The sequence below is a fragment of the Microchirus variegatus genome, assembly GCF_963457635.1.
Source record: "Microchirus variegatus genome assembly, chromosome: 11".
NCBI lineage: Eukaryota > Metazoa > Chordata > Actinopteri > Pleuronectiformes > Soleidae > Microchirus > Microchirus variegatus.
The window spans coordinates 1,947,904-1,975,000 of record NC_139812.1 but is presented as its reverse complement, the minus strand read 5'-3'; the positions used below and the strand labels follow the sequence as shown (position 1 = coordinate 1,975,000).

Sequence of the window (27,097 nt, the reverse complement as noted above, 5' to 3'; positions counted from 1 at the left end):
ATCGCCATTTTTATCTATTTTTGTGAATATATCTGTAATAACATCACACCTCAGAGCTGTTGAAAAGATGAGCATTTACAGCACCTAAAATTATCCTCAGAATCTACACTTCAGAGATTCGTCTAAAATGGCGCTCATTAGCATGTCTATGTTTGCTGTTTCTGCCATTCTTCTTTTTGACCATAGGTGGCGCATTCTGCAGTGGCCTGCAAGTTTGATTCTGTACACTGCACCTTGACGTTGGATAATGCTCACTTTAAATTACTTTAAATCTAGTCACAAATAGTCCTCACATGTTTTTCTTGCAACGTGTCTATGCTTTGGTTACTTTTCACTCTAGACTCTTACTGTGCTGGTTTATATTATGATGGATGTCATGTTTGCCAGGATCTGCATTAGGAAGAATAATGCTATTAGAGGAGAAATGGCTTATGAGCTATGGAGCCCTCTGTTTCACCTCCCAGTAATTCAAAATGTCTCCTGAGTTAAATATTTTTTTCAGTATCTGCACAGACATTTAGATCTCACTTTTCAGATGAACTGAAACTGGATTGATTCTCCTTCTCTCTCTTGCATATCTTATATCTCATATCTTAACATGTTTGACTTGAGTCCAGATAAGTCCAAACAGTCCCAGTGAATTTAAGACCGGCAGTGGAGCAACTACTTGTTTATAGTGGTGACTAGTGTATTTCACTCAAAATGCATCTTTTTTTTTAGGCAAAAAGATGAGGGAGAATTTAGAAAAATTGTCAGTAATTTTTCAAGAATATTGATCACACAAGCGCTGCAGCTGTGCAAAAATCTAAATTTTCAACATTTTTTATACTGTTTTTATGTTGATGCTGCCTGTTGTTTGATATTTTGCCATCTTGCCTCCTTTTCTCAGAGTTATGCTCTCTACATCTCTGGAGATGAAAATGCGACTTCAACAAATGTGTCAAAGTACCTGGTCAAACTCTCTGCAGGTTTGTTGGTGAATACGTTGTCTTTGATTGTGTCTTGACCCTGTGTGTGTCTGACTGAACTGTGTTTGTGTGATACTTTATTGACAAGCTGCGCTTATTAGCTGCCAGTCCCATGCTTCCCTGCTTCAGGCACCAGTAACAAAGAAAGAAAGGTGTATGACGCAGATATGCGTGTCACCTGATTTTTGTTGCTGACTAAAAAAACAAAAAGAAGAGACAAAAGAAGCGAGGCTGAGGTGAAAGCATTAGCTGCAGGTCTTTTTACACTGACACAGAAATAGATTTTGAGCTTGTGGGTGGTGTGAGCGCATACAGTATGACAAAATGAAACCAAGCAATAACATGCCAGAAAACAAACCTAATATGTAATTTACCCCAGTCAGTTTGTTGTCATACATTTCAACAACCAGTCAGTCTAATTCTGAGAATGCAACTAATCTGATGTTAATGTTACAAATGAGAACAAATTAATGAACCTGTTGACCTCTTTCCGCTTGCACTCTCTCTCTCGTCTCCTCTACTCTCATCTTTGTCCGTCTCAGGCCAGAAGTCCCGTGTCAGTGAAGTGCACTACAGAAGGTAATAAATCTCCCAGCATTGAGAGAAGGGCTTTCATTATTTTATGTTTTTGTGTTGTTGCAGCATCTTAATTGTTTCCATTTATCTAGTGAGTTCCTCGATGCGGTAAAGAATCATATAAGACAAAAATAACTACAACTTCAATAAATACATTTCCAATATCAGATTAAAATGAGATATAGGAGGATTAAGTTGCAAAAAGAGAATTCATTCCATTTATTTATTTATTTTTACAATTAATTACAATTTAAATGCATAATGTTGTGGTTTTTTTACATGTTAATTTTTATTTCAAATCATGAAATTAAAATAATTTAACTAAATATAGTATTGTTTTTATTTGTAAAGCATAACCTATGTTACCTTGCCCAAAATGCTTAACCCCACGTTGCTCCTGACGGCTGTGTGTGTGTGATTGGGGATGAAAGAAAAATGCGCTGCATATACTGTAGATGTGCTCTATGAAAGTGTGAGTGTGAATGGCAAACTGTAGTGTAAACTAGTTTTGAGTGGTCATCAAGACTACAAAGGTGCTATATGAATACAAACCATTTACTGCTATTCAGCTAATTGTTTTTGTGCATTTATTCCAGACAGAGCAGTGTGAAAGTCTCATCTTCCAGTGAGAGTCTGGCTGAGCAGCTGATGGTCTGGCTCACCTCAGAAGGTAAGCTGAGCAGATATTTTCTTCACCTGTGGTGTTCTGAAACTGTAACTCTTTTATAACACTATCCTAATTCAGGCAGTCAATAAGAATTTACTGTACTTCAACCTATGAAATAAACACTCTCCTCTCATTTCACCTGTTTAGGTTTCACACTGAAGGACCTGGAGTCGGTTCCGTTTGGTGTAGCGCTCCCCATCAGAGAGGCCATCTACCGCTGCCGAGAGCAGCCATCTTCTGATTGGTCTGAGGATGTCTGTATGCTGATTGGACGACAGGATCTCACCAGACAAGCTCACAAGATGACCCTGGCGAAGAGCAAAGCTGTGAGTGTGAAATTAAATAAAACCCAGACTGAAATAATAAAACAGACATTGCTTTATATCAGCTATAAAGCATAAAACCTGCCTAACTGGTTGAAAAATATCATGTATCTCTAAAGAATATCCATTGTGTCTATGGGTTTAGAGCTTCAAATTAAATCCTATCAACATTATATAGTAATGCTAACTGTTATTGTTGCTTTATGTGAATGTGTGTCTCCAGTCTGTTGGTTCTGGTTTGTCTTTGGAGCCGCCTGTGACCACAGAGGCAGATGATGAAGAAGATGGGATGTCAGACATAATTCAAGAGGTAACAGACTGGTCTGTTTCCACTCCAAAGATACTGCTCTCTAACCTGTGTTTACTTCTCTAAAGATAAAAGATAAGATATGGTTCCTAAGGTTTTTTGTCTGAAGTTCCACTACAGTATTGACAGATGTTGATCATTATTAGTCATTTTCCAAATAGATTTATTATCTACACACAATAATAATAAAATTAAGAAGAAATAATACTATGCTTTTCTATTTTTCTTCAGTTTATTTGTAAAACAGTACATTTGAAAATTCATGGATTTAACAAAAAAATATATAATATTGGTTAAAGAGCTTCTAAATACTGGTGTATTAACCATTACATAAACATGGACTTATTTTGTTAATTTAGGGCAGCTGTGGCTTTGGTGGTCTAATTAATGTGTTAAGCACTGCATATTTTTGTATTTATCGTTAAATAATAGCCACAATATATCAGTTAGTTATTAATTATCTAATTACTGTTAACTAAATATTTGGGTTGTGTATTTGTACAACAATTCTTTGCGAACTGATAAGAACACCCCTCCTAATATGGTGTCTTTGTTTCTCTTTTTCTTTTTCATATGAGCTGTTACTAGTAAAGTAACCTGACTGACTGCTAACTGCATGCTTCTTTGACACTTGGGGCAAAGCATGTCTGACCATTATTTTAGACTCTTTGATAATTTTATGTAAGAATTAATGTTATTTACTTCCTCTTTCACCAGGTAACAGGACTGATCTGGAGTCAGGACCTGAGGGTCCAGGAGGTCAGGAGGCTCCTGCAGAGTTCCAGACCAGTGCGAGTCAATGTTGTCCAACTACCGGAGGTTTCTGACCATGAGTACATTGAGGAGAAAGAGAACAAGTGAGTATAATGTGTGTTTCCGCACTGCTGCACACAGACAGCCACACTCTCCTTTCATGGTACATATACAGTTTTATTTGGCCTCCTGTGTCTCTCTTCTCCTTTGTTTGTTTCCATTTGTTTACTATGAAATTGTATATGTATTTTTGTTGTCAGACTACTGCAGTTGTGTCAGAGGACCATGGCTCTTCCAGTTGGCCGAGGCCTCTTCACTCTCTTCTCCTATCACCCTGTACCGACTGAGCCTTTACCTGTCCCTAAACTTAACCTTACAGGTAATCTGTGAATATCCTTACTTGTATCTGTGTATCATTGGCACACATTATTAAATGAGTGTTTCAGACAGGAACACATAGATCATTAAATAAACCTCCTGATATTCCAGGTTATACCAGTGAAATTAGGTTTCATTCTGTATAAAATGAATACTTTGTTTTTTCTATTTCTTTATTTCTAAACTTAATTGACTATTTCTTTCATTCTACTCTAGGCCGTGCTCCGCCTAGAAACACAATGGTAGATCTGAACAGTGGAAACATTGATGTTCCTTCTAATATGACGGGTTGGCCCAGCTTCCATAACGGAGTAGCTGCTGGACTCAAAATAGCCCCAGCTTCACAGGTCAGTTCTTAACCACAACTGCATCCTCATGGATTCTTGTGTCCAGTTTTGCATAATCACTCTAAATATAGTATTAGGCTGAAATGTGTTCTTGTATATAAACAAAATAAAATAACTAAAATTGTTAAATTTGAACATACCTATTAGAAACTGGTCACTATTGTTTCAAATGTGACTATTCGTTATACACTTAAATAAACATACGTCCTTATTCTTGTACAAATAAATTTGTCTTTCATTTTTTAAAGGTTGACTCGGCTTGGATTGCCTACAACAAGCCAAAAAGTCCTGAGCTGGCGAATGAGTATGCAGGCTTCCTCATGGCTCTGGGCCTCAATGGACACCTCACCAAACTGGCCACGCTCAACATACATGACTACCTTACCAAGGTACGCACTTATTCACACAATAGTGCACGTTTCTTACCATGGGTTTCAATGGACACATAAAACAAACACACACGCATTGTATTTATAACTCCCCCAACAGTTGTACTGAATACTTTTTACCTTTATGATTAGTTTACTGTTGAAATTTCTCTAAATGATTGTTTCTTACAGTGAAAAGAACACACACACATTAATTTGGACAGCCTAACAAAAAAGCAATATCCCTAAAGCCCAATGTATACTTCTGCGTATAGTGCTCAATGTCACCGGAGAGGCTGTCGGAGAGTCCAAACTATAAATACAACATCTCTTAATACAAAAACCACGTTTAGACTCTAAATGGCCAATTTCTCGCCTCAGATGATTTTAAAACTGTGTTCCGGGACACAGAATATATTTATTTCAGGTGAGAAACGGCTACTGTTTCAATGTTATTCAGCTGCAACAACAACAGTTAACTTTAATCATAGCCAGTTAAGGCCTTAATGCTTACCTTAACTTAACCAAAATTCAACTCTTAGCCCTTAACTTAATCAGTTCTTCAGAAATTAAGTTTTGCCTCATCCGGACAGGTTTTGGTCCTGACATACTCGGTCTGGTGTTAATGCCAGAAAAGATCCTAATGAGGGAACAAATACAAGAACACACACACACACCAACTTACAAAAAACTGCAAGGGAGTAAAACAAAACCTAAATACAGTTAATGTAAATGTAACCTCTCATCTACTGCACACCAGAAACCACCACCTACAAAAAGGCTTCACTATAAACCACGTTCACATCTTTGATCCAGACTTGGAGGCTGTCGGTGTCACACCTGTGTCACATTTTTACAGTCCAACTATTTATGGTCTTATTTGGAATATAAATGAGTGCATTTCGCTCTGAATGTTCAATATCTTGTGAATCACTGTTTCGAACAGTGATAAAGGACGTATGAATCAAATACTGTCTGAGAATTTTGTCATATTTCACTTAGAAATTACTCATCTTAATGAACAGGTGCCCTTGAATCAATATAAAAAATGAAAAGGAATTAATCTCAAACACAGTGTGGACACACTGTTGAAGATTTGGTACAAAGGTTCCTCTTTACTGCATCTTTAGAAAGGCCTTTCAATTCAGCAAAAATACTGTAAGCTTTGGTTTGCAGCATCCTGTTGTTTTTCTCACCTGAAAGTGGGAAGGACTCGTCTTGCTTCAAAGTTCTCAGAGGACTGAGTTTCATTTTGACTGAGTGCCTGGTTCTGATGGTAGTTTACATCTCTCGTTTACAGTCAACTTGAGAAAAATATGTGTGGGGCGTGTGTGTTCACATTGTTGCTGCAGCTTTTTACCAAAAAAATAGACTGAGTCTATTTTTGTTGGCTGTAACTTTTACGTCTCAAGCATTTTAGATGCATTTTTTATGTTTATAATTGAAGATTTAATAGGTATCCATCCAATATGCATTTCATTTAATCCATTACAGAAATGAAACTAGTCTGAATAACTAATAACCTGACAGTTACCTCTGACTGTGGCTTTGTTCATGCGTTCGCACGCACGCACATGCACACACACACACACACACACACACACACACACACACACACACACACACACACACACACACACACACACACACACACACACACACACACACACACACACACACACTGGTTTTGCATGCTTTGTGTAGACACTCATAGACGTAATGCATTCCCCTACCTCCTTTACTCTACCCTTAACCATCGTAACTAAATACCTAACCCTGACCCAAAAACCAGGTATTAATCCTCAAAAAGCCCATTCAAATTGTGTGGACCAGCCAAAATGTCCTCACAAGGTCGAAATATCCTCGCAGAGATAGGTTTGCTTGACAATTAGTCCACATAGCCTACTATAGACATGTGTACACAAACACACACAGACACGGAGGTGATCCTCAGGAGTCGAAATGAAGCTGTCAGTCTTTGTGAGCTGATGTGGAAACAGTTTTTCACAGTATTGTCAAAGACCAGAATCACAATTACAGCTGTTGGACGTCAGTGGACGTCATTCGTTCTTTTGTGGCAGAAAAAATCATTAACACAGAGGACATACGTCAATTGCTTAATGTAATCATTAATGTCTGCATTTTACTTGGAAGAAAATACCAAATCCATCACATCTCTGCTTTCAAAATGTCTTGAGTAGTTCCTGGTGTGTCGTTTACCATTTTCTTGTCCCTTTCTCTGTGTCAGAGCCATGAGATGACCAGCATTGGGCTCCTGCTGGGCGTGTCTTCAGCCAAACTTGGCACCATGGACATGTCAATTACTCGCCTCCTGAGTATACACATCCCTGCCCTGCTCCCCCCCACATCTACTGAGCTGGATGTGCCACACAATGTGCAGGTAAGAGTGAGTTTTCATGGAGTAGTCGTATGAGATGAGAAAGAAATATGTCATATTTTCTGCCCCAGACATTTTAAATAATTTGTAGAGGGAAATTACACCTAAGATCTTTGAGTCCCTATATTTGATTGATTAAATCAAACATATCCTTTCAGCGTTCCTTATACTGACGGTGCTTTTGTAAAAGTTTGTAGCATAATTAGCCTCCATCAAATGTCACTTGGTTAAAAATTGTCATTTATTATTATTATTATTATTATTATTATTATTATTATTACCATTATCATTATAATAATAACAATAATATAATAATAATAATTAATTAGCGTGTTGATTTTTTTGTAGTTAAAATGTGCAAACTCTCACCACAATCTATTTGAATATACAATAAACACAGTTTTCTCTCTGTCTGTTCTGTAGGTTGCTGCTGTAATTGGCATTGGGTTGGTCTACCAGGGAACAGGACACAGACACAATGCTGAAGTCTTACTGTCTGAGATAGGTGTGTATATATACTCAAATAAGTTCTGGTTATAGGTGTAAAATGACAATACTCAATGTTATTAAAAACCTGCATATTACTCACACAATGCAGCACTGTCAAAATGCTACAATTTAAATAGAGAGCTATATTAATCAGTTGGCAAGAAATCAGTCAATTTTCAAGCAAAATTGCCAAACTGGTTTGTAGTTTGAAGTAATATTTAGGCATTAGACAGTGACAAATCATAACTTTGTTTCTTGGTGTGTGTGTGTGTGTCAGGGCGCCCCCCCGGTCCAGAGATGGAGTACTGCACAGACAGAGAGTCGTACTCACTTGCTGCTGGTCTGGCCTTGGGCATGGTCTGTCTGGGTGTAAGTCATGTCACATTTAAGTTTTGCTGCTTCTTGTCCAATGAGATGGAGCACAAAATGTTTGTTGGGCATTATCTGTGGCTGAAGGTCATACCACAGTAAATCAGATAATACAGTATGAATTCATGGTGTATCCCTTGGATTTTTTCCTTTATTAGTGGTGTATCATTAGTGCAGATCACCATCAGTTTTGACGTATTATACCTGATGGGGTATCATCATTAATAGAATGATTGATTCTTCATGTCTTCCTACCAGAATGACCAGTATTTTTTTAAGTAAATGAAAAATTCATGTTTAAATCAAAACGGGGAAACATCAAATAGATGTAAAAGTAACATCACCGCCTTCCCTCTCTAAAGGTTGCCAAATCTAAAGGTTGTCTTTTAACTTCTCCCACATCTTCCACCTCTTTCAAATTTCATCTATTCTCTTTCCTTCACTCAACCTGATCTTCTACTCCTGTCCTCTTGCAGCATGGCAGTAACCTGATAGGGATGACAGATCTGAATGTTCCTGAGCAGTTGTATCAGTACATGGTGGGGGGGCATCGCAGAGCTCAGGCTGGGGCCAACAGGGAGAGACACAAGTCCCCCAGCTACCAGATCAAGGTAATGTAATGGTGAAAAGGCTACCACCATATAACGTCAGTTGCATTTTACAGTGAAATAATTCTTGAAAGCCATGTAAATGATTTCACAACACTGTTATTGCTGTACTTATTCAGATATTAATACTAAATCATAACTGTATAAGGCTGCTTTTTATAGCTTTGCAGATGTATTGGTATGGCCAATATTTTGAAAACATGAAATGAATTGGTATAAAGAGTATGGTAATAATGAACCAAACATTACAATTTAGAAGTTTTAATTTTATTTGTGTCACTTTATATATATTTGGTCCACCAGAGAGTGCTGACAAGACACACTCCAAATCTATATGTCTGTGTTTCCTTGTCATGAATCTTAAATCATTAAATGCTCATCAACATTAGTTAATGCTTGTATATTTAAACAAACACCAAACCAACAGGTTTTATAGGTTACCAGATATATCAAATACAGAATATATCATGTTTGTCGTCATTAAAATGATTAATATTCATATGCTTTCCATTACCTGAAACACGTTTGATACACTCATCTTATTTGATAAACCACATCACAAAAAAGGAGAATTATTATATAAAGTATTGTAAGATGCTGATAATAATCAGATATTTACTGTTGTTGGGGCCTTAACTGACTTTTTCCTAAACACTGTCATTGGTTGTTGCAGGAAGGTGACACAATCAACGTGGACGTGACGTGTCCTGGGGCCACGCTGGCCCTTGCTATGATTTACCTCAAGACCAACAACAGGTGAGATGAGAGACAAGCAACTGATCACCTCATCCTCATCGCCCTTTCTAGCACAGAACTTAACAGGAAACTGATTTTCAAGATCATTAGTGCTTTCTTGTTCTTTCCATGTGCTGGTATTTGGTTGTGGTGCAGTTTTAAAAATAACCTACAAAACACTGTCATTATCTCTAATTGCACACACTTTTACTAACTACATCTGTCTATATAGTTAGATAGTGTAAGTTAAAGTATGGTTTTGTTTTTATGTATGATATTTATTAACAGTAGCAAACAATGATAACCCATAATTTGAATCTGTTCTCTTTATAGGATGAAGTTTTCCCTTTTTTTAATAGTATAACTTTTACTTTAATTAATTAACAACACTCCTCTAAATTACTAAAAAAACTAAACTTAATGAAGTTTCGCAACAATGAAATAAAGATCCCAGTGTCCAAATCGAAATTCTTTAAAGCACAGTACTACAGTGATTAAAAGGTGTTATTTAAAACAAATTGTTTGCAGTATATCAGACACAGTGTGCAGCTGTTACAACAACAGTACTTTTATTGACTCTTAGACAAACTGGTCGCTGTTTATTTAGGGAGGATGACGTGTCTCTAAATGCGATGACCTGCTGAACTTGTGGATGCAGAGTGTAAACTCAGCATCTACATTTATGAATACTATCACTGTGATATGTTGAGTTTCAGCATATTGTGTTTTACTTTCTGTACCATCCAGTGGAGCATCCTAACCTGCCTGATGAAATATCTCACACCTCACTGAGTCACATTACGCTACAGAGGAACTCGTATCTTTCTGCCATTGGTCAAGAAGTTCCTGTCTTCTTCTTCGTTACTCGCTGCTGCCAGCTGTTGGTTTTGTGGCTGTTGAAGGAGGATATTAACACCCCCTTGTCTCTTTGTGGTTTTCTCCACAAGGTCCATTGCTGATTGGCTGAAACCTCCAGACACTTGGTTCCTGTTGGATTTCATCAAGCCAGAGTTTCTGCTGCTGAGGGTTAGTGTGGCACCTAGGTGTTTGTGTGATAGTGAGATCATCCTTCTCACTTTTCTCTTGATCTGATATACCTCTCTCTTTCTCTCTCTCCCTTTTCCCAACTTACCTGTCTTTCCTCACAGACTCTTGCTCGGTGTATAATCATGTGGGATGAAATCCTCCCTAATACAGAGTGGGTCAAGAGTAACATACCCCAGGTGAGAAAAGACACACGTGCGCACATCCACAGCATTTCTGAGCAGATGAGTTGTAGTTGGAGCTGTGATGCTGCAGATCACAGACATGTGACATGTCACTATGACTTGTAAAGTATTCCCAACTTCTTTATCTTCTTTTGGCTTTGTATTTATTTTCTTTCAGATCATGAGGGGGACTTTTGATGCTTCAGAGGACATTAACATGGAGACAATGGCGTAAGTATGCAGTTGTTGTTGTTGTTGGAGCATCAGCAGTGATTTCCACTCTGTCCCACCACCATGGCTGATCATATCATGCTATTTGCTCTATCAGTCAAGCCCAAGACTACATTACAGCTGGGGCCTGTATGGCACTGGGCTTACGCTTCGCTGGCTCTGCTAACTCGGATGCCTTTGACTGCCTCTATGAGTTTGCTAGGACCTTCATGAAGATCTTGTCCTTTGCTGGTACAGCGACTGTTGTAAGTTTTTTTTCTGTATGATGTGTAGATATAATCTTTGCAACATTGCATTTACTAAAAAAAAAGGTCTGATTTTAGCAATGATTTCAAATGTTTCTCATTTGTTCTGCCACCATGCTTGCTGGTTCCTGTAGCAGACGGGTTATTACAATCTACAGACCTGTCTGTCAATGATCCTGCTGGCCATGTCCATGGTGATGTCTGGCACCGGGAATCTCAAGGTCTTGCAGCTCTGTCGTTTTTTCCACAAGCGAACTGGTGGCGAGATGAACTATGGTTTCCACATGGCCCATCATATGGCTCTGGGCCTGCTCTTCCTGGGAGGGGGCAGGTAAGATCCACACACTGTCACCCACACCCACACATTTGCACGGCTACACGCACAGCTGTTATTGTTATTGCAACCTATTTGTTCATCCCAACAGATGAGTGCCGAGAGAGGGACACGCTTTTACTTTTTTTTTTTCAGGTTACCTTGCAGCATAGGCAGTTACTGCCAGTGCTGGAGTAGCAACACTTCCACTGAACTCAATTTGCATTATGCAGAAAGATTATCATTGTGCTACTCAATCTGATCAGTATTCTTGCATCAGAACTAGCATTTTCTTCGCATTGTGTTGTAGGCAGACACAAGATGAAACATAAACACGGTGTGTAGCTACTTATTAAAGAAATTAAATTATTAAAATTTGTGCAGCCATTATTTTTAGGACTTTGCACTGACTTCCATTCATTTGAACAGCTTAAACATCCCTAACCTTAACAATGACCAATTAGCCTTAAAGTTAACCAGTTTCTCAGAAAAGAGGTTGTGTCTCATTATGACCAGGTTTTGGTCTCCATGAGGACTACTGGTCTTAACCATGTCTGTATATATGACCTCATTAAGACATGGCATAAACACACATTTTGTACAGTTGAACAATGAACTTTAGTTCCGTAAAACATCCCAGAGATCTAGTCATTTAAGGAAAGATCATATTAAAGTTGTATTGAAAAGGTGAAATGATGGGGTCAAACACTGTATTTTACGAACTAGTTAGGAATTTAAATTGTAAACCATGTGTTGAGAGTAACCAGTGCAGTCAGAGTGTGCTCTGCTGGTCAAAAGAGGAGATGACACCATTTCTAAATCCCTGTAGTGCATCTATTTCTGTGGTGAACAGAAAATAATTCATATTGGCATATTGACCGTTTCTGACTGTTTCTGTACTCTTTCTTCATATATCCTATTGTATAAAATCAACCTGCTTATAAATCTATCTCAGTCTTTATGTCAAACATTACAGAACACATAGTGTACATAAGAGGACACACCTAACTGATTAGGACTGCTTTTCCAGTGAAGAGCCACGTACAACATGTACACACACACGCACCGCATGTGGGTTAGCCACACAAATACACCGCCCGTTTTGAGTGCTGTGTTGTGCATAATGACTGACATTTACACAGACACACTCACATGAACACACCTAAACTAACCGCTGACTTTGGCCTGTTTATTTTCTGATTCCATGTTGCAAATGTTTCTCCACATGCAGCTGCATTCAGATGAACATTTTGATTTTATTTAGGTTATGTTTTATTTTAGACCTGCCGATAATTAGACCAGATGTTTGACATTTTGGCTGTTTTCTACAGGCCTGTGGGAGTTAAAGGTCCTGCTGGAGTGCAGACTCCTGTCCTGTCATTGTTATATTTCCTGCATTTTCTTCCCCCACTTATCGACCATTCAATCACTTGTCTCCTCACTTTTTCCAGTTCACACTGTGATGCAGAAAACCCCCCAAAGATTTCTATGCATTTCGTCATCACAGTAATTTTAGTTTTTCATTCATTGTCTCACCTTTGTTTTCTTCCATTCACAGTTCACAAAAGTTGCTGGGTGTTTTTCTTACCTTCTTTTCACCCTGCCTCCCTCATTATTTCTGTTTAGTTTCTCTTCCCATTTATACACTTTTTAAGCAGGAAACAGAAGTGAAATTGTAGTGACTTTACATTGTCTCTTATGCACCTTAAATAAGACCATGTAAGGTAAAGTAGTTTAAGTAATTCTGCTAGGGCTTGGTGTAAAGGCAATTTTTGTATTCATTTTTTTATTATATTAAATTTGAAACGCTAACACAATACTGCAGCAGGTATTGAGTCTGGTGTTGCCCTCACAACAGTGTCTGAATTTGTGAAGACTCTTTTTCTTACTCTCTGTATCACTCATGCCGATACTTACATGCATGCGTAAGCACATCGACAACAGACACACATCTACATTAAGACTTGTTAAAGCAAGCTTCAGTTGGTTATCGAAGGGGCAACTATTGTGCGTCACAAATTTCAATGCATGTTACTCGGAGTCAAGCACCTGCTGTGAAAGGTGTGAGTGGCTTATAAATAAAGACCTGTCTCACAACAAATATTTATTTTTATTAAAATGTTCCTTCTGTTCGCTGCATTTTGTAAATCAATAAAAATAAACAATTAGAATTTACCCTTCTTTGTATACTCTTAAATTTGAAAGTGCTTATTTTCTTACTTGTTTTACACCAATAAAACAATGAAAAGCAACCATTCCTCAGAATTATCCTCTATTACATGAATTTTTCACTTTTTCCACCATCAACATTTTCAGTTATCTGCGTCCATCTCCCGATTGTAACTTGGCCCAGAATTGTGCTTATTTTCCATCATCGTGTTGGATTGTCATCTTTTTAATTGTAATAACTGTGGAAAATGGAGTAATGTTCAGTGACATTCACATTTTGAAACATGCTTAGCATGAGACAAGCATCCATTCACGTGAAGAGCCCCGTAATTAACCAGAGTTGACAGTAAGAAGTGCTCTCAAAAGTAACCTGTGTGTTAGCAGCCTTTATTATCTGACCCAACTTTATTATAATGCCTCCATTAGACAAAGTATGCACTTAACTGCCCAGCTATTATGTTTAAGAGGCTATGCTGTGGTCTGTGATGACGTTCACTATATTACAAAGCACACCTGGTTTCACTAAACGATAACAAAAATTTTGTTTAATTTTGAGCAGTGTATCTTTCAAAATCCTCAAAACAGTATTGACTGTTGTATTGTGAACTCAAACACTGTAATTTGGCTACTTTTATTCTTCCGTCCCTCTTATTCCTCATATGTATGTTTAATTTTTTAATTCGTTCTGCAGTAACAAGTGGGCAGTTGAATGAAAACTCAACTGTGGAAAGTGTTTGTGTGTGTGTGAGAGAAAAGCATTTACAGTATTTATTTCTTATGTTGTCTTGTGTTAGGTACTCCCTAAGCACCTCCAATTCAGCCATCGCTGCTCTGCTGTGTGCCCTTTACCCCCACTTCCCTGCTCACAGTACTGATAACCGGTGAGACCGACTATGTGTTTGCAATGAATACTTGATTGACTGCTTGTAAATGCAAACATAGACACAAAGCTCACTGATCCCAGCAGTGGATTAGTTTGACATGTTTCTCAAAAATAGATATTAGAAACATTTGATAGAATATAGATGGTTGATTTTGAAAATAAATAAATGAATCACTGTCACACTGCTCCATTACGCACACACAGTAAGCATGTCACCTTTATGTTGGATTTATTAATACTATAGGTAGGCAATAAACTTTGACCGTGTGTAACTTACAAATGCATAGTTTGAAGATCAATAATTGCATAATGAGTACATTTACATTTATCATGTTTTCAAACTTTTTCAGCAGGTTTACTAAAACTACGATGTTTTTGTTATTTATTATTACACATACTGTACTTGTGTATAGTAACCTACTGCAAACTGAACTCTGACCCTAAAAGTGTTGTTGATGTTGCTGTGGTTACTGCAGCTACCACCTGCAGGCCCTGCGGCATCTTGCTGTGCTGGCTGCTGAACCACACCTGCTGGTCCCTGTGGATGTGGACTCTCTGAAGCCCTGCTACGCCCTCTTAGAGGTCACCTACAAGGTAAGTGGCGGTCTGGCTGACACACTTTCATTACCCATGAGCTGCCCCTCCCTTGTGTAAGGTTTTCAGCCCAACATTGCTACAGTGAAGCAGCTGATTTTGTAACATGTACCTGTAATGCTGCTCTGACTTGGTTTTAAATGGTTATATTAGCTCAGAATGAAACTTAGCGTTAGCTAGTTCTCTTGTGTTATGTGACTGTGCAGTTCCTCTGTACTTGTCATTTGTTCTCCGTCGCTGTCACACTTGCTATACTTCCTCTTGACAAACATACACATACACAGACATGTTCACGCTAACTAATTCTGTAATGTACAATATGTGCTAGTATCAGTATATTTTTAGAACATTTCTGCCCTTCAAACCACCTTATTCTGCTTTTCATCAGCTTCGCGTTTTCTTCCACTTCACCATAAAGACACACTCACTTGTTCACACTCAGTCAATGCAAACTTTCTACTCTATCACATGAATAACGTTCATAATTTTTTACCTGACATAAATACAAGTACATTGATCACATATGACATATTAATGTTTGATGATGGTAATACATTGTTAGCATTATGCACACACCGTATTTCCATTCCACCTGCAGTTGTAAGTGGATCAGTTCATCTAATAGAACAGGAAACTGCTGTACCTCATACAACATTGGTCTACCTAAATAATTTTAGGTCAGATTGAGGTTTTGATTACTTTAGAAATGGAAAGTAAACAATCTCAGTAAGGTATGTTGTCCTAACGTCTGCCAATGAAGACATGGAGGAACATGGCGACATCCCCTCTGACAAGCCAGATCACAGTGATGATGAAAACCCAAATATGGAAACTGTCAAATTGTTTGGAGTTGCTTTTAATATCAGAAAACTAATTGTAAAAACCTGTAGTTCTGAGTGGAATTTCAGTCAGTCCTGGATCCTTTCTCATGTTGCTGTCATTTTTAAATCACTTTTTGTTGCTGGTCTGTAAATGAAACAAAGGTGACTTCCGCGCTCCTTGGGACGTCACAAGATGCTAAATTCATGGAAAGTGTTGTCTTACGGAGCTCCGCTTTGTCCGTTAAACACATGAGAGTGCTGACGACGCATCCGAAAACCAGAAGTCCGCGAAGTTTGCAAAAAGTTATATTCTTGGCTCCACAGTGGAGCACAGAGTTCTACACAAACTTCCAGCCTCAGAGGATTTATCTGTCCAGTGGATACATGTTATATATGACAGCAATGTACCTGCTAGAGCCTGCAAGTGATCACTTTCCCAAACGCTAACTTCTGTTAGTTCCCAGTAGCCTCTGTGGCTGATGTCATTTCCTGTTTTTTTAATGCAAATATTTTGGCTGTACTGTTCAGAGTTCAGTTTGTTTAATGAATATTATTCCTGAGTCTCTGTGACATATAAGGAGGATTTTATGGCCAGTTGCTTTAGATTTATTACATAATGCACCTTTAATGCTTGTTTGACATTTGTTGCCTATCTGTTCGTAAAGAGGGTTACCTGCTCCATTGCTCTACCTGAGATTTCTTCTATTTAGTTCCTCATATGTTTTCTGCTGGGTCACATGGAGATATAGTGGCTACCACTGTTGCCTTACATCACAAAGATCCTCAACTGAGGGTCTTTCTGGCTTTCACTGGAGGAAACATTTTAGGGGCATTTTAGTGAGCTGAGTGTTGAATTCAGACTTTAAGAACTCGATCAGTTTTAATATGTCCGTGGTCAGATTTATGCAAACCTCATGTGCATGACTTTTTGTTCATGCTGTGTGCTGTTTCAGGAGACGAGGTGGTATGATGAAACCACGGTAGAGTTGATGGCCCCCACCTTGCTTCCAGAGCTGCACCATCTCAAACGGGTAAATCCTAAGAACAACACTGCACTGCTGGTGGACATTGTCGCCCAGTGGAAACTAGATGTGTGATACGTTGAATGTTGTGGAGACTTAAAATACTACCAGTATTGATTCCTCACGCTAGCCAAAATATTTGCAGTTAAATCAAGCACTATCCTCATGTCATTATCCTTTGATTTTCTCATTTGTGTTTATTTATTTATTGCAGATAAAGGTGAAGGGACCACGTTACTGGGAACTGACGGTCGACCTCAGCAAAGAAACACAGCATCTAAAGTAAGTACTGGGGGACCAGCATCTCTTTAAAACTGTTGCAAATGGCAATCAGTGAAATGAAACCACTAAATATACAGCATGTGGAAGTGATCGGGCAAAGTATTTGTCTTTTTGTGCCACATTTTTGGAATCTAGGGATTCACTGATGTTGTGATTAAGTCGACTGAATTTAAAGTATAGTTTCTCTTGCTCTCTCTCCTCCTCAGGTCCATCCTCTCGAGAGACGGGGTTTTGTATGTAAAACTACGGGCCGGCCAACTTCCCTACAAAGACGACCCTCATGGATGGAAGAGCCTGTTGGCATCTTCCGTCAACCATCGCAACTCTGGAGTCCAAACCTTCAAGGTAAACACTCACACATTACCCGGTAAAACCAACCAACATTTAGATGTCCATTCAGGTTCTATAGAACTTGTTTGAGATTGATCTGGGCCAACATACTGACTGACTTCTGTGGAATATATTATACATTATCTTATGCACGGACTCGGCCTTCAATATATTTATTTACCTTCTCAGTTTGGAAACAAAGAAGTCTCACATAGAATCGAACAGGAGTGCAGTTTAACTGACCTCCTCCCCTGTGACTAGTTGTTTTCAGTCCTGGCAGGTTGTCACTTCAGGTTCCGCAGGCAGCTATGTGGTTGACACACTATAATTGGTGTCCAAATGGCCTCATTGTATGCTGTCAATACAGCTGCAGGTCCACAAAGCACTCATTAGTTATTCCACTTGTCCTCACTGTCCTTTCACCCCTTCATCTTTTTTCTTCTTGTGCATTCATCTTTGCTTCCCTTTTTCCTTCTCTTGATTGTCTCCCTTGTACCGTTATCGTTCATTCATCCCTCTGACTTTGGATTGTGTAAAAAAAAAAATCAAAATATATATGTATTTTGTCCACCTACTCTCCCAGGACTGTCTTTTGTTTCCCCAGTTCCCTTTTACATTTTCTTTGTGCTTTTTTGCAGCCTGAGGCCATCTCTACATTTACATCTGAGCCCGCTTTGGTCTCCTTTGCAGAGTTCTTCTGCAAAACATCTGAAGGAACAAAAATAGTGAGTTATAACACACAATATTTACATGTTGGCTGCTTAACTACATGTTTTGCTGGTAATTAAATACTGTAGGTAGTTGTTAAGCATATATAAATCAATGATCTCTATCTAATAAAAAATATGTTGCAGTCATTGTTGATCTCTTAAAATGATATACCTTGAATAACACTGCAGTATCAGTATGGATGCAGATACATTAAATATCTGCAAAATTAGTGAACAATCAAAGTCTCGCTCAGAGAACTGCCTCATGCTTTTGTAGTGAAGAATTAAGGTTAAATGCTAATATAAAGTGTTGTCCAGGCTCTGCATTTACAGAGAGAGAAACCTAAAATTAAACTGTTTTATGAAGACACGAACACAAAACAATAGGGTGGAGGTGCTTGAAATAATTTGAGAGGCATTTTTGCTGTGACTGTGACTAAAAATGGGGACTATGTCTACATCCATGTTAGCACCACTATGAGGCTCTGGTAGCATTATGTGGCAAGCCACATGACGTCATCCAATGTTTTGAAAGTTGTAGTTTTGGCCAGCACCATCTTGATGTGTTTCTTAAACCAGAAGAGACCATATTTGGATGACAGGGTGAGGTTGGGAAAGGGACATGTGGTGTATTTTACTGAGAATCTGAGAACCCAGGGTGTTGTGAAATCCACTGTTAAGCCTGGCTTCTTAAATCTCAATGGATCCAAATTTACAGGAAATGTACATAATATTATATTGAAGATGTGAAGCTAGTGACCATCAACTTCCCAATATTTTGTATTTATTTATTTTTTAAATCAATTTAGAATATAGGCTCATTTTCTCATAGATGCATACAAATAGACTTATTGTGTAAACAGTGGAGTCACCCCCTGAGGGCTATTCAAGAGAATAGGTTTTCTGTCACTTTCACATTGGTTTCACTTTCAAGATTTGAGAGAATACAATCTTTTTTGTAGTCTATGTGTAAGATTATCAGGATACTAGCATGCTTAGTCAAGAGCTTGGAATGTATTAAATGTAATTTCTGAAGCAAATGAGACTTACCAAACACTATCATTTATGTTCATAATGCCATATCACTTGAATGGCTGACAGATTTGTGAAAAAAAAGACCCTTAAATGTAAAACACTGAGAGCAGTACTTCATCTGCTTGTAAATCACTTGACTCCTATTTTCTGATTAAAAGAGGGTGCTTCATTATGTCCTCAGGTTAATTGGTTAGGTCACTTGCTTCGGCTTGTGCTCTGAAATGGAAGAAAATATGTAATTTCCTCGCAAAAACTCCTATAATTGAATTTAACAACAACAAGGTGAGATTTCTTTGCGGATTATCTGTTATTATCAGTCCAGTCACACAATCTCTGCCTTTCACTGCTTCTCCTACTCACACAACAGCCAAAACATAAACAAGTTCTTTTTCATATTTATGGCATTGTGCTTCCTGTCAAGTAATTGCAATATTTTGTGTCTGGTTTTATTAATGTAGTGTGAAATGGGTCCATGTCTAGACCTCAGCGCACAAGCTGCATCCTGTTCAACCCCATGTTTATATTAGTCCATATATGAAAATGAATAGATGCTTGTAATTGATATTACTGTGTAGTATATACAGTAGTTTTTGAACACTCAATATATATAAGTATACATAAACTTTCAGGTTTTGCTCATATGAAAATCCTATACTTGCCTTATACACGCGGTGTGCTTGTATGGCTTCAGAAGACACAATACTTTTATTTATAAGCAACGTTCAAAAAACCAAGGGCTACTCCCAGAATGAACTATTAAGACAAAGTAAACACGGATAATTCATGATGTTGATGTACATGAACATTATACATTGCCATGATCTATCTAACCTTAACATAATCTTAATGCTAACATCTTTATAGGTCATAGGAAACTGCTTATAGTCTCCACAAGGATGATGAGTTGTGGTTCGGTTAAATATTGTTTTGGCAAAATATCATCATCGCCCATTCTATTGCGATACAGTCACAAATTTGTGCCGAATATCAATTTTAATTTAATTATGCGGCACATTCTGGGTTCTCATGATGACGCTTTTAGGAATGAGAGTAACGTGAACAAAGAAGCTGTCGGCAATGAAAAGAATGTAACTCATCCAAATCATGCGCTTTGCATTTTTAAAGACATTTAGTATTTTTCAGTTGGGCAGATATTGTTACATTATTGTTATGAGTGTCTGTCTATCAATTATAGCAGAATTACTGTATCTTGATATTATTGTTATTGTTTATTACGTATTGTAAGTTACCCGGTTATTCCTATGCCGTAAGACCCATAATGTGACATTGTAAAGTGACTGAGATTCCCACAGCATGTTATGACAGTTTGAAGCAGAGATGCAGTTTTTAAATGATTCGTTTTGGTTTTGAGGCGCATTTCTCCCAGCATTTAAGATACGTTGGATAAAGTATTGGCTCACACACATTTACACGGATCATGTTGTGCTCTTGTAGAGGGAGGATACTCTGGTGTTGTTCTCAGCCATGTTGTACGAGTGTGTGACGCAGGAGTGTCCAGAGATGCTGCCCACGTACATCGCCATCGAGCAGGTAAAACACAAACGCGCACACTGTTGAACTATTGAGTCATCTGTCTTGTACTTGTCACAGTTCAATTTAGAGGGGAAAACATTGGAAAGCACTGATAAAGCCAACATTTCGCAATGAAATTACATGTTAAGGTGTCTGTTGTAAGTTGGTATCAGGTTTTATTTTAGTGGGAAAGCTGTTCATAGGATTTCCACATATCTGTGACTAACACACCTGCGCTGGTGTCTCCCAGGCAGTGCAGGGTTTGCGGCAAGGCGACCTGCTGCAGACTTTCCCCCTTTGGCAGCTGCGTCTGGTGGTGGAGTTGTGGGATAGCAGGATGCTGCAGGGTGCTGCTAATCACCATGACACCTTGCTCACCTCAGAGTTTCTGCCTGTCATGAAGAACATGGTGGACATAGCACTGGACAGCTGGCTTAAAGGTGAGGACTGGGTGGATGGATGACATGAAACATCCTACCTAGCCATTTCTTGTCTGTGGCTAGACAATCATTATATTTACACCTGTAGCCAGTGACACAAAGTGAAAAGTGGCTCTGTGAAACAAGTGTCACTGCCTGACATTTTCCCACGCTTGATGTGTCTCGACTTGTTTCCGCGCACTGGGTGTAGCACACTAATGTCATAGTTAAGAAGTTAAACAGGCTGTGTATACACCCAAATAAACACACATTCCATCACTTATGAGGACATGCACACACATTTACAGTAATAATCGTAAAGTGAGAGGTGTGGGAAACAGGTGAGAGCCTGTGATTAAACATGTCTTTACCGTCATGCCTCACAAAGCCTATTACAATAAACAAAAATAAAACTGACTTGTCTTCCAGCATTAGGGGTGTTACTGTTTTCAGTAAATCCCTCTGTGTTTTTATGACTGAGCTGTATGGGCTGTTCGCCTTTGTCAAATGCCAATGCTGCTGTGAAGAATACTTACTTACTTCAGCCGGATGAAGGTCACATGTTCATGACATCATTGTTGTAATCAACTATCTTATAATATTCAGTGTACCGTCAGATATATTTTATTCCACATAAAATAAGTCAAATATTGTCTTCTGATAAAAATATATAACTGCACTTTTAAAGCTGCAGTCTGTAACTGTTGGTACATTTTTGTTGTTGAACATCTGAAAATAGACAATCCTGTTAGACCTGACTCAGGGAGCGTTTGAGCATATACAGCAGCAGGGCAGGGGCAGGAGAAGCATTTTGCAGAATGACCGGGTTTTTGGAAATGAAGGAATGTTGAAGGGTGACGGGAGATCTAAACACCACTATTCTGAGAGTCTTGTGGAGCTGATGTGCTTAATCAGCAATCGGGTGAACTCATTAGACAATGAGTAGAATGTGACATTGAACGGACATTTCGTTTATGTTATGTACTACAGCTTTAATGAACCGAATGAACCAAAAGAAAACTACTACTTTGGTTATTAATTATGACTAATGTTGTGCCTCATCTGTTATTTCCTTCTCAATTGTGATTTCACGATAGATTGATGTTTGCTTGTCGTTTGACACACTGTACTTGTGTTATAATCATTCAGGTTCATTGATTAGATTCTCTGTCTTTTATGATACGAATGGAACACTGAACTTTTCCTTCCACAACGCCTGCTGCACAGAAAACAAACAAAACTGTATGCTTTGTGTGTGTGTGTTTTGTCTTCTAGAGAACAGCTCGGTGTTAAGGTCCTACATGAAAGGCGAGGCACTCCCTAAAGACACTCAGTTCATCACGTTGGCCTGCTTCCTGGTGTACCGGTCTATCCCTTGCCTCAGGAACACACACACACAGCTGGAGGGTGAGACAAAACACGTGTTAACGCTGAACTTGAGCGGTGAACACGGTCATGTAAACACTCAGCACTGTGTTGTCAGCAGAAAGACTTCAACTCCAACATTCTGAGGCTCTTTCTGTTGCTTCTTTCCTTCACCACAGTTCAGAGGGAACTGTTACTTTTTACATGCTGCATTGATCTGAAAGTGTAATATTTCAAACAAAAGCTAAGAGAAAAAAAAGACCTGAACAATTTGTTGTGAATCAGTGGACTAAACTGCTGCTTACACACTGCTTAATTAACATTTTGAATCTAATAATGCTGTACAAAATGTTTTAAGTCTAAATGAAACATATCCCAGCAGACATCGATGGTCAGTCAGGATTAAATTTTGGTTTCTCTATATGGGCCTGGTCTTTTTCTCTGTCATAGTGTTAAAACAGCATCTCAAGCCTCCTTTAGCCAAATTCTAACATTCCAGATTGGATCAACTGTAAACTGTCTTGTAGAAATTGACTTGTGTTACAGTGACCTTGAACTAGTCTTGTCTCCCTTCAGGCTGCAGCTCACTCGGGGATTTTCTGTCACGTAGCAGCCAGCTGGGCATCCCTCTCAGAGACCTGATAAGACTGGTACCCGTTCTTCTGGGCTCTGCATTAACACCACAGACACTGCCAGGCTTCTCTCTGCAGGCGTTTTGATCCTGATGCTCAGAGCTACTGCACAGGCCAGTAACAACTCAGAGATGCAGTTCAAAGCCTTACATTGCCACTGCGATCACTGCAGGACACGCAGCTGATTTTAACATGTAACACTTGAGGGTGATTGCACTAAGTGGACACAAACTGTTCTTCATGTGTTGCTGTGTCTTTGTGGTGTGGCTGCCCTTCCTCTGAGTAGAAAGGTTTGGAAAGTAAACACTTTGTTTCCTTCTCAGCCATGACAAAAAAGATAACATTGAAGAGTTTTGTAATATAATATTTGTATTTAGTTTTTTTTTTTTTAACAGTAAACAGAAAGTTAAGGCGTCTGTAATTACGCAGTGCACATGCAACTGTGTTACAGCAGATGCTGAAGCAGGACATTTTCTGTGTGCCACAAATCTAGAGACAGTCGACAAACAAGGTCAAACAAGGACCTTACTGCTTGCAAGGTCAGGCAACTGCTCCGAGGACTTATCGAGACTGAGGCAAGACAATAAAGTTTTGAAAAGTATGGGCGCACTTCATGAACACTGTGGTTTATTCTGTGTCTAATCTTTTTCCAAAGAGCCAGAAATAATGCTACTAATTGAAAAATAGAATTAATGAACCCAATGTGTAAACAGAATCAATATTACCGATTAATTGAGTCAACAGCCCATATACTGATACTGACATACTGTGTGATGAGGTCAGTGTTTGCGTTTAATCCCCTGTCATTGTTTTCCCAGTATGATGATGGTCAAACAACAGTATGCAACATTATGCAACTTTTCACCTCAAAAATAAGAGCTTCAAATTCATTTTGAAAATCGAGTCTCTTTCGTTCCCATTCTGTGCGAGGAACGCGGAGAGAGGTGTGTAACCAAGTGATAGTCAGAGACACAAACGGATAGAATCAGACCCTGAGAGATTAAAAGTAGTTCAGAACTAAGTCATCAAACATTTCAAACATTCATCTCGTCACATGAGACGGTACATCCAGGAGAAATCTGCACAGTGATGCTGTAAAGCTTTAGTTGGCAGGAACACTTGAAACTTGATTTACGAGTCTCATCCCCAGAACATAAAACACTTTTTATGCATCATGTAAACCGGTGCAATCTCCCCGTCTCTGAAACACTCTGCTGACAGTGACACATGAATTATTGTCCAGTTCTCTTACACACCTTTTTCCGTTGTTTTGCACTATAGGCAGCTGGATTAGTGATATTTTGCACCAAAGGGACATGTATGCGCAGCTGCATAGAAAAATTAGGAACACCCTGTTTTTTTAACTGCCCCGTTAGTGTGAGCAACTCCCCCTTTTCCCAAGGCTGGAAAGAGTCTAGAGGAGGTGCCAACATGCACTTCTCTCTCAGATCACATGTCACTGATAGGTTATTAAGTAATCGCTGATCAGTAATGCCAAGAACATATTGTCTATCCTAACTTTAACTAGCTTTTAATGGTGTTAGAACAAGAATGATTACCTTGGACCAGTATGTTTAAATGCAACAGGTTTGCTCAGAATGCCCCATTGTGTCAGACTTAAAAAAAAAAAAGAAAGCTTCCTCAGCCTTTAAATCCAGCAAAGAATCTTGGATTGTGGTGTTCAAATGAATGTAGAAACCCTAATGTCATGAAGATGGTGTGTGGGAGGATGTGTGTGTCTGTGTGTGTGTGTGTGTTCGGTTGGGCTTGGATCATTTTTAAACAACAGCCTTGGGAACATTCCTGAGAAAATGAAAAACATTCAAACAAACAAGTGGCCCACACCCGCTGAACAGAGCCATAACACACAGAGCAGCTCCTCACACTAAAGTAGGTTTTCTTAAAAAGCTACTTGGCTGAAACCGGTGAAGTTAGGAAGAGTTCCTGCTGCTTATTACTGCAAATCGGTACAGCTCTGTGGCATTTGCTATTGATAGCTACTCATTGGCACAAAACAAAATTATAATGATGGAACAGCAATTGTTCTTTCTGTCTGTTTGAAGTCTACCTTTCCTCATTCCAAGGGCAATTCCTCTGTTAGGGCGTACAAATCGCAGCATTTGAAGCATCTGTTGAGCGCTGGTCCACCCACATTCAAACACCACTGCGTTTCCGACTGAACAGTGTATTAAACAAACCAATGTGAGCAGTTCTTTCAACACTGGAACATTTAAAAGCCTTAAAAATAGCAACCAGACAATAACACATGCAGTCCTTTTTATGGATGAAAAGAAACTCTCAGACCCACACAGTGTGTTTGGACTTTAAATTACCACGAGAGGAAATTTGTGGTTTGTTTCTTTTCTGTTTTTCTGACATATTTCCAGGCTTTTATCATCACTCAGAGTAATTTGGTTGGATACTTGACACGGCTGCTGCGTCAATCTGAACATAAAATGAGTATTCTCTGTAAGACTCTGGCTTCTCTGAATGTTGATTTAATCTCAATAACAATAATTGTGCCCTTGAACACTGAGCAACACCATTGTACAAATAACGGTGACTGAAGAATTTAGGGCACCAGAGATTAAGGCTGAACATCTGTTTTCAGTTAGTCCACATTGCAATTTTAAATCTATGTAAATACAAATGTAACTCATACATGTTGGAAACAGTTCACATCTTTGTTTCCGTCCAGGTTTGGATTATAGAGCAATTCGAGTTTTGATGGTGTTGTATCGTAGTGCACCATTTGTTTTAAGTCTGTTACACAGTGAACAGAAGCCTGAAAAAAAATCTCAGCTTTTGAGATTGGATAGTTGCTTTGCGTCGATTTGCGAATTGAAAATGATCCGCTGCTCAGTCCTGCTGGAGTCAGAGAATGGATCACAACATTTTACTCGATTCATTTATTGCCACTGAAGTCTTTCATTAACTGACTTATTCACTAGTTGAGTACATTTTAGAAGAAACCACACTTTCCACAATCCATCATTACAACTGTAGTTTTGACAATAAACTTGCTTAAACTCAACAACATAGATCGCTGGCTCAGTCCTGAGGGAGGATGGAGCTTTCTAAAGAGGAGTATTTTGTCAGAACTCCTCTTTTTTTTTACAAGGACGTCGTCTCCATATTGCTCTGGTTTGCCAGAGGAGGTCCTTTTTTTTCCATTTAACCGTCCAGTTATACATTTCCTCTTACTTACACACCTGATCTGTTTAACTAGTGCTAATTGACCCATGTTCAAGTTTTTGTTCTGCTTACCTTTGCAAACAAATGAATGCTAATCTACCTGGCATGTTCCAGCACATGTTCACATTTGTTGACTTCTTGCTCATTTGCATGCATTGATTTATCATCTATTCACTTGAAGATTCTTAGTTCAAATCCTGATTTAGTCGTTTCCTCTGTGTGGAGTTTTCATGTTCTTTTCTAGACTGTGTGAGTTTTTCTCTGAGTATTCCAGCTTCTTCCCAGAGTCCAAAGACATGCTGATTGGACTTAAGTTAATTGACAGTAAGTTTAAATGACAGTCTTGAATTCTTGCTCACCATGGTTCACTTCGTCTTCTGTTGTAAACTCACTGTTCACTGTTCCAGAACCGTGGAATTGCAAAATGCTTTTGGCCATCTTCCTCAAAGTCTCGCGGGAGATTTTACGAGAACAATGGGATGGGAACGAGAATTATGCCTCGTACGCAAAACACCCTTCAATGGAAACACCTGTGAGTATTTTTGTCGAAATTTAAGAAATGATGTTGTGAAAAACAGAAATCGAAACACAACTACAGTCACGGGTACAATAAAAAAAAAAATATTTTCCTAATTTTCATCTCGGCAGCAACGTAATGATCTTGGATATCTGCTTCATCAACAGTGCACTAGAACATGTGTTGACTCAGTGATAAGACTGCCATAACGAAGTAGCAGAGTGCGGAACACTAGCGCTCACCTTAATATTGGTGCAGCGGTGGATAAAAACCTGCGTTGTATCTGCCAGTTGTATTTTTAAGTGGT

At 38.7% G+C, this 27,097-nt stretch overlaps 1 protein-coding gene across 1 annotated transcript in view; it reads left to right on the top strand.

Annotated features, from left to right (window-relative positions):
* anapc1 (anaphase promoting complex subunit 1) overlaps positions 1 to 23,165 on the top strand; it is a gene marked incomplete at its 3' end in the record, with an annotated part of 40,087 nt that extends 16,922 nt beyond the window's left edge. Inside the window, exons 25-53 of the mRNA XM_083897205.1 lie at positions 890 to 968; positions 1,511 to 1,547; positions 2,141 to 2,214; positions 2,359 to 2,537; positions 2,758 to 2,844; positions 3,559 to 3,698; positions 3,855 to 3,973; positions 4,189 to 4,319; positions 4,568 to 4,708; positions 6,936 to 7,088; positions 7,509 to 7,590; positions 7,852 to 7,943; positions 8,420 to 8,554; positions 9,225 to 9,307; positions 10,234 to 10,312; positions 10,435 to 10,509; positions 10,673 to 10,725; positions 10,823 to 10,970; positions 11,105 to 11,301; positions 14,247 to 14,333; positions 14,812 to 14,929; positions 16,704 to 16,781; positions 16,987 to 17,054; positions 17,261 to 17,399; positions 18,023 to 18,109; positions 20,585 to 20,680; positions 20,913 to 21,102; positions 22,357 to 22,488; positions 23,023 to 23,165. Of these exons, the coding sequence (XP_083753331.1) occupies positions 890 to 968; positions 1,511 to 1,547; positions 2,141 to 2,214; positions 2,359 to 2,537; positions 2,758 to 2,844; positions 3,559 to 3,698; positions 3,855 to 3,973; positions 4,189 to 4,319; positions 4,568 to 4,708; positions 6,936 to 7,088; positions 7,509 to 7,590; positions 7,852 to 7,943; positions 8,420 to 8,554; positions 9,225 to 9,307; positions 10,234 to 10,312; positions 10,435 to 10,509; positions 10,673 to 10,725; positions 10,823 to 10,970; positions 11,105 to 11,301; positions 14,247 to 14,333; positions 14,812 to 14,929; positions 16,704 to 16,781; positions 16,987 to 17,054; positions 17,261 to 17,399; positions 18,023 to 18,109; positions 20,585 to 20,680; positions 20,913 to 21,102; positions 22,357 to 22,488; positions 23,023 to 23,165 (3,222 nt within the window). The remainder of the gene's footprint in view (positions 1 to 889; positions 969 to 1,510; positions 1,548 to 2,140; positions 2,215 to 2,358; positions 2,538 to 2,757; positions 2,845 to 3,558; positions 3,699 to 3,854; positions 3,974 to 4,188; positions 4,320 to 4,567; positions 4,709 to 6,935; positions 7,089 to 7,508; positions 7,591 to 7,851; positions 7,944 to 8,419; positions 8,555 to 9,224; positions 9,308 to 10,233; positions 10,313 to 10,434; positions 10,510 to 10,672; positions 10,726 to 10,822; positions 10,971 to 11,104; positions 11,302 to 14,246; positions 14,334 to 14,811; positions 14,930 to 16,703; positions 16,782 to 16,986; positions 17,055 to 17,260; positions 17,400 to 18,022; positions 18,110 to 20,584; positions 20,681 to 20,912; positions 21,103 to 22,356; positions 22,489 to 23,022) is intronic.
* Between the last annotated feature and the right edge of the window lie 3,932 nt (positions 23,166 to 27,097).